Source organism: Gouania willdenowi, chromosome 24 (assembly GCF_900634775.1).
Source record: "Gouania willdenowi chromosome 24, fGouWil2.1, whole genome shotgun sequence".
Taxonomy (NCBI): Eukaryota; Metazoa; Chordata; class Actinopteri; order Blenniiformes; family Gobiesocidae; genus Gouania; species Gouania willdenowi.
The window spans coordinates 9,622,567-9,630,301 of record NC_041066.1 but is presented as its reverse complement, the minus strand read 5'-3'; the positions used below and the strand labels follow the sequence as shown (position 1 = coordinate 9,630,301).

General features: G+C 43.0%; 1 protein-coding gene across 1 annotated transcript in view; it reads right to left on the bottom strand.

Annotated features, from left to right (window-relative positions):
- Window positions 1–465: 465 nt before the first annotated feature.
- Window positions 466–7,735, bottom strand: part of LOC114458057 (mucin-5AC-like) — a 45,534-nt gene continuing 38,264 nt past the window's right edge. The window contains exons 42-45 of the mRNA XM_028440302.1: window positions 1,627–1,798; window positions 1,406–1,509; window positions 923–1,100; window positions 466–565 (exon numbers count right to left, since the gene is read on the bottom strand). Of these exons, the coding sequence (XP_028296103.1) occupies window positions 466–565; window positions 923–1,100; window positions 1,406–1,509; window positions 1,627–1,798 (554 nt within the window). The remainder of the gene's footprint in view (window positions 566–922; window positions 1,101–1,405; window positions 1,510–1,626; window positions 1,799–7,735) is intronic.

The window sequence follows — 7,735 nt, the reverse complement described above, 5'->3', positions numbered from 1 at the left end:
ACAATTGTAGAGACGCCATCAATGGTGGGAAGTAAAACAAGATAAAAGACACATCAACTCAATATGTCTTCCTGATGTCCTTATTGATTGCAATAAACATCAGGGCCACCCCTGCTTTTACCCAAAACCACAATAGCACCTAACACTGAGTTAAAGCAATAAGATAATTTAGAAAAAAACAAGCTGAAATAAAGAACCTGATGATTTGCTGCTAAGTGATTTTATTTTGTTGATAAGAACAAGACTCAAGATCATCACTTCATCATCGCTAACAGGAAAGATAGAACAATAGACGGTACAAGCAGTTTTTGTAAGACAACAACCAGGCACCGGAAAATATTGATTATGTAATTTTCATGAGTCAATCATAGAGACATGAAAGATGATAGATAGATAGAAAAATCAAGCAAGTGATAATAGGAGCTCCTCTCTCTCTTTTCATTGGTGGTGTTGCAGAGTCAGATCTCAGGATATGCATGGGCATGCAAAGCGAACTTTGTAGTCGAAGCAGCCTCCAGGTTTTTGTTCCTTATTCAGGCAAACAAATCCCTTGTGCGGGTTGTTTCTGGAAAATGATTTCAAGCAATTAAATTACATCCTAAATAAAGACAATTAAGACAAACAGATAACTTAAGCTGTAACACATTGCCAAGGTGTCATGGAAACATTTACCATATACAGTACATGGTTTGATTTTATGCCGGTGCCATTATAACCACAGGGAATTGAACCCAGGTCTTCAAGCACCTCTACCTCTGTCCATAAAACATGTGTCTGCAGAGTTAACTTATTCATAGAATACATGTGTCCTGTGCTGGAAGCTGATTCTGCTGCTTTACAGTGGTAACAACCTCAATGTCAAGAGGTTTATAACAAACACTTTACCATAAGCTTGAACATTTTGTCCTGCTAGTAAACTTACATATTGAAGATCTGTCCTGTGTTGATGGCGGCAATGGTTGGGTTGCCAGCGGTAACAACCTCCATGGCAAGAGGTTTTTCACAAATCTGTCCTGGGTTTTCATTCCTCAGGTCTTTCAAAAGCTCCCAGTCTCCTGTTCCACTGGGATCATCTTGATCAAACCACTTAGTCCAGCACACTGCAGTGAAAAACAAAAATGGTTGAGGCAGAGCTGACTTCAATAAAAATGCTTCTATTTCTATTTTACCCACTAAACCCAAAAATCAACAAGTAATTGAAAAACAAACCTGGGTGAGTAAGAATTAAACGGTTCAACAGTTAAAATTATATTAATTTATTGTATCACATTTTTAATTTCTAAAAACAAATGTTGTTCCTATAGAGAAAGCAGATGTAAATTTATGTACAGAGGAAGTTTGATATTTTTGTCAGTATCTGCTCAATATTGTCCACATGTTAAGGGTTATTTATATCATATATTACCTGCACAGTAAGGAGGGGAGCAGCGAAAACGAACTCTATAATCCTCACACTTCTTATCCTTCTGGTCTTTATTTTTGCAGATCAATCCGACACTTGGTGAAATCCTAGAAAATGACAAGAACAATTAAGATCTACTTTTTAAACAAACATTTTGTCTCATTATCTGAAGAAACAAGCAACACCATCATTTTTTAGAAAGACAATTAATGACTAATACTCACAGAACATTATTATCTCCAGGTGCAGGTGCATTTTGGCCACTCAGAGTTTGGGCCTGAATTTGGCTTGGTTGGGGACAAATCTTTCCAGGGTTCTCTTTGTGAAGGTTTTTTAATAATTCCCAGTCTCCAGAACCACTGGGATTATCTCTGTCAAACCAGTCTGTCCAACATCCTGACAACATGACAAAAAATAAATGGTCATGACTAAGAATGTACATTAATGAATATTGTGGCAGTAAGTATTGTTGATAAAACAGACATTTTTTTTTTTTTTTTTTTTTTTAAGTATTTTCCGTATTTTCCTTGGAAAACCAAAGTATAGCAACATACGTCTGAGAAAATAAGGCAGTTGAGCAAAAGAGGGGTATGGATTAAACAAGGTTGTGGCAATGATTTGTTTGTTCAATAATACTTTCCATAACATTTTCTTTAAAAAACTATTAAATGTTTTGGAGTTTGTCTCTAAACTTCTTTATAAATAATATTTCAACAATTAGAGACAAAGCTCACGTGCTCCTTGCAACAGTGATCAATGATCTCTTAAACACAGCAGTTCCAGAAAAAACTCCAATGTACAGCTTTTATTTACACAATTTCACTCCCATTGTTGTATGAGGCTGAGCTGACTTCAATAGTAATGCTTCTATTTCTATTTGACCCACACAACCCAAAAATCAACAAGTAAGTAATTTAAAAAGAAACCTGAGTGAGTAAGAATTCTCGAGATGTCTGTTTAGGAAAAAAGCAACTCAGAATTTATTGAAATTTACAGTGTTGTTTTAAAAAAAAAAGACATCTGACAAACAATTAGAAAAGAGAGATTGTAGATTCAATAAAAAGGAATGTTCGTACCTGGTACATCTTTGGGACACATGAAAAAGAGAAAAAAAAACATTACGGTTACACGATATTTATTGTATCACATTTTTAATCTCTAAAAACAAATGTTGTTCCTATACAGAAAGCATATGTAAATCTATGGACAGAGGAAAAAAGAAAATGACGAGAACAATTAAGATCTACTTTTTACACAAACATGTAATTTTCAAACATTTTGTTTCATAATTTAAACAAACAAGCAACACCATCATTTTTTAGAAAGACAAATTATGACTAATACTCACAGAACATCTTCATCTCCTGGTGCAGGTGCATTTTGGCCACTCAGAGTTTGGGCCTGAATTTGGCTTGGTTGGGGACAAATCTTTCCAGGGTTCTCTTTGCGAAGGTCTTTTAATGTTTCCCAGTCTCCAGAACCACTGGGATTATCTCTATCATACCACTGCGTCCAGCATCCTGAGACAAGAGAGAAAATAAATCATTGTGACTAAGAATGTACATTAATGAATATTGTGGCAGTAAGTATTGTTGATTAAACACACATTGAGGAAACTAGGATGAGCAGAAGAGGGTTATGGGTTAAACAAGGTTGTGACAATGATTTGTTTGTTCAAAAATTAAATACTTTCCACAACATCTATCTAATGAATCAAAGATTGTCCGTCTGTGTGTGTGTGTGGCCCGAATATTTACCTGAGGGGGTGTCTGTTCACCGGAAACTTTTTTACAAGCATTACGTTGGAGTTATTTGGTGTTGCAAAACGATCATTTTAGCTTTATTTTGCACGTGGATTATTCCGAATGGTTTACAAGAAATGAAACAAATTCCGCATTTGAACTCAGTGTGGGGGCGGTAGCGCACCAATCTGTTCATTTACACCCTCTGACAATCAATAGAAGTGTTTGTAGAGCCGACGCAGTGTTTGGTCAACCTGAAACTTTGTTAAGAGCCTTCCCATGGCCCGAGGGTGTGCATCCGTTATTTTGGACTTATTTGATCATTTCAAAACATTCATTTTCATTTTAGTTTGACCGCTTGCACAGACGGACCGGACCCGGAAGTTATGACGGGACCCGGAAGCAGCGACTGTGCTCAAAGCGAAACAAGCACATTTCTAAATACTGACATTTTCACCACAAGCTGTATAACCTAATGCGCACCGTGGATATACATGATAAACGCACACAAAGCCGTTTAGAGAAAGACAACGGAAGAATGCCCGGACGTTTCAAATAGTTCCAGGAAGTTGTTGACGGCCAATAGCCGACCTATCTGGTTCTTCAGACAGAGAACGCATTTCAACCTGATGTGAGGAGCGGGTGCACACGCGGCTGATGCGCGTACGTGTATGTGTGAGACTGTGCCCACGGAGGAGCCCACGAACAGGTAGCAGGACACACACGCGACATTCAAGAGAAGAGCTCTTGAATGTCAGGGCAACAACCCCGGGAGATTTATTTCCCACTTTCATCGCTTCCTCTGTGGATTTACTGGACATTTTACTCAAAGGTGCGCTCACCTTTGCTCACGCAGTGAAGCGCCGGAGGAGAGGAAAAAGAGCTGGTGCGCTGGTGCGCCTCCGCCAGCGCGGCCGACGCACACCGTTACCGGGGATATTCCTCTCTAACGTGCGCTCACTGTGTAACAAAGTGGACGAACTCCAGCTGCTGTTAGGTAGAAACAGAGACTTCTCCTCATCTTCTGTTCTGTGCTTCATGGAAACGTGGCTGTGTGGAGCGGTACCGGACTCTGCGCTGCAGCTGGCCGGCTTCCAACTTCACAGAGCGGACCGAGACGCGGAGCTCACCGGGAAGAAGAAAGGTGGAGGAATCTGCTTTTATGTGAACAGTAACTGGTGTAACGACGTGACAGTGATCCTCCAGCACTGCTCTCCTCACCTGGAATCCTTTATTATCAACAGCAAACCCTTCTATTCTCCCCGTGAGTTCGCTTCATTCATCCTGGTTGGTGTGTACATCCCACCGTCAGCTGATGTGCGCGAGGCACAGCGCACACTCGCCGACCAGATCCTGTGCATGGAGCGGACCTACCCGGACTCTTTTATCATTGTGCTTGGTGACTTTAATAAAGGGGACCTCTCACACCAGCTCCCCAAATATAGACAATTAATTAAATGTCCGACCAGAGAGGAGAAGACACTGGATCACTGTTACACCACACTAAGCAGTGCTTATCACGCCGTTTCCCGTGCTGCACTGGGCCAATCGGACCATTTGATGGTCCATCTGATTCCTTCATACAGACAGAGGCTGAAGCTCTGTAAACCTGTGGTGAAGGAATCTAAACAATGGTCCAGTGAAGCAGTGGAGAAACTCCAGGAGTGTTTGGACTGGACTGACTGGGATGTTTTCAGGTCTGCGAACAGTTCTCTGGATGAGTTTACAGACGCTGTGACGTCCTACATCAGCTTCTGTGAGGACAGCTGCATTCCATCAAAGACCAGGGTGAGTTATAACAATGACAAACCCTGGTTCACAGCTAAGCTCAGAGGGCTGAGGACAGACAAAGAGGACGCTTTCAGGAGTGGAGACAGAGCCAGGTACAGGGAGTCGAAGTACACGTTTGAAAAGGAGGTGAGAAGAGCCAAACGTTTGTACTCAGAGAAGCTACAATATCAGTTCTCTGCAAATGACTCGGCTTCTGTCTGGAGAGGGCTCAGGCAAATTACAAACTACAAGCCCAGAGCCCCTGCTGCTGCTAATGACCTCTGCCTGGCCAACAGTCTGAATGAGTTCTATTGTAGATTTGACAGACAATGGGACAGACCTGACTCCAACCCCCCTCACACCTCTGACCAGCCTCACTCCAACACCTTCACCCCCCACATCAAAGCTACAGTTTCACCCCAGCTGCCTACGGAGGCTCTCTCCCCTATCTTCCCCCCCTCCTCCCCCCCTCCTACAGAGACACCTTTCTCCATCAAAGAGAGAGATGTGAATAGACTTTTCAGGAGACAAAACCCCCGTAAGGCTTGTGGACCGGACTCTGTCTCTCCCTCTACCTTGAAGCACTGTGCTGATCAGCTGTCTCCAGTGTTCACAGACATTTTTAACACCTCACTGGAGACATGCACCGTACCAGCCTGTTTTAAGGCCTCCACCATCGTTCCTGTCCCTAAAAAGCTGAGGATCACAGGACTTAATGACATCTGTGGTCATGAAGTCCTTTGAACGCCTCATGCTCTCCCACATCAAGGACATCACCGACCCCCACCTGGACCCCCTGCAGTTTGCCTATAGATCCAACAGGTCAGTAGACGATGCTGTAAACCTGGCTCTCCACTTCATCCTCCAGCACCTGGACTCCCCAGGCTCCTACGCCAGGATCCTGTTTGTGGACTTCAGCTCTGCTTTTAATACAATAATCCCAGCTCTCCTTCAGGACAAGCTTTCCCAGCTGAACGTGCCAGACTCCACCTGCAGGTGGATCACAGACTTCCTGTCTGACAGGAAGCAGCACGTGAAGCTGGGAAAAACCATCTCTGCTCCCCGTACCATCAGCACTGGATCTCCTCAGGGCTGTGTTCTTTCTCCTCTGCTCTTCTCCCTGTACACCAACAGCTGCACCTCCTCTCACCAGTCGGTCAAACTCCTGAAGTTTGCAGACGACACGACCATCATCGGTCTCATCGCTGATGGAGACGAGTCCGACTACAGGTGGGAGACAGACCGGCTGGTGTCCTGGTGCAGCCAGAACAACCTGGAGCTCAATGCTTTAAAGACAGTGGAGATGATAGCAGACTTCAGGAAGAACCCAGCCCCCCTCACCCCCCTCACCCTGGGAGACTCTACAGTGAGCTCTGTAGAGTACTTCTGCTTCCTGGGGACCATCATCACTCAGGACCTCAAGTGGGAGCTGAACATCAGCTCCCTTATCAAAAAAGCTCAGCAGAGGATGTACTTTCTGCGGCAGCTGAGGAAGTTCAGTCTGCCAACAAAGATGATGGTGAACTTCTACAGCTCCATCATCCAGTCCATCCTCTGCTCCTCCATCACCATCTGGTACGCTGCAGCTACGGCCAAGGACAAGGCCAGACTGCAGCGTATCATCCACTCTGCAGAGAAGGTCATCGGCTGCAATCTGCCCTCCCTCCAGGACCTGTGCGCCTCCAGGATTTTGAGGCGTGCAGGAAAGATTGTGGCCGACCCCTCCCACCCCGGTCATAAACTGTTTCAATCTCTCCCTTCTGGTAGGAGGTTTCGGTCCATCAGGACCAGAACCTCCAGACACAAAAACAGCTTCTTTCCCTCTGCCACCATCCACATGAACACACCCCAAGTCACCCACTGAACCCCCCCCCCCCCACCCGATCACCACCTCCACCAGCTTGATACCTGCTGCACTGTATATATATATTTATATTTATCCTATTTATCCTTTATTCTCTATCTATCCTTTATTTATCCCTCATCCTTTATATTTATCATTATTATTATTATTATTGTTGCTGGGTTGTTCTTTGTTGTGTTGTTTTTATTTCTTTTATTTCTTTTTGTTGCTTGTTTTGTGCACCAACCACCAAGTCAAATTCCTTGTACTGTCCTCAAAACTGTACATGGCAAATAAAACATTTCTGATTCTGATTCTGATTCTGATTCTGAGACTGTGCCCACGGAGGAGCCCACGAACAGGTAGCAGGACACACACGCGCGGCTGTTGCGTGAGTGTCGGCCTGTTCTTTCTATGTGGTACCACAAAGAGGAAAGATTGTAACAGCACCTTAGCACCTACAATAAACAGCACTAACCATAATAACACACACACAAACTTTTTTTATCAATTCATCATGCGTATGTCCCATAGAAATAAACCAGGGAAATCGCACACGCTATTTTACTTTGCACCTGCAAATGTTCCCCTTTATAACACTACGCATACTTATTTGGCAATAATTGACAACTCTACTTAAGCTCCCACTATATAAATACATACTTCCAACGGACACTGCACTAGTTTTCTTAAAAACTATTAAATGTATTGTGGTTTGTCACTCCAAAACTTAAAAATCTTCTCTTTTTCCTTGATCTCTTAGCATTTACAAATATCAACAGCTGTAGACAGTCAGAATTGATCCCTATATCTACACATTAGTGAAAGACTTCATAAACTTATTTATAAAAAATATTTCAACAATTAGAGACAAAGCTCATGTGCTCCCTGCAGCAGTGAGCAATGATCTCTTAAACACAGCAGTCCCAGAAATTTTTGCAACATGCAGCTTTTACTGTATTTACACAGTTTCACTCA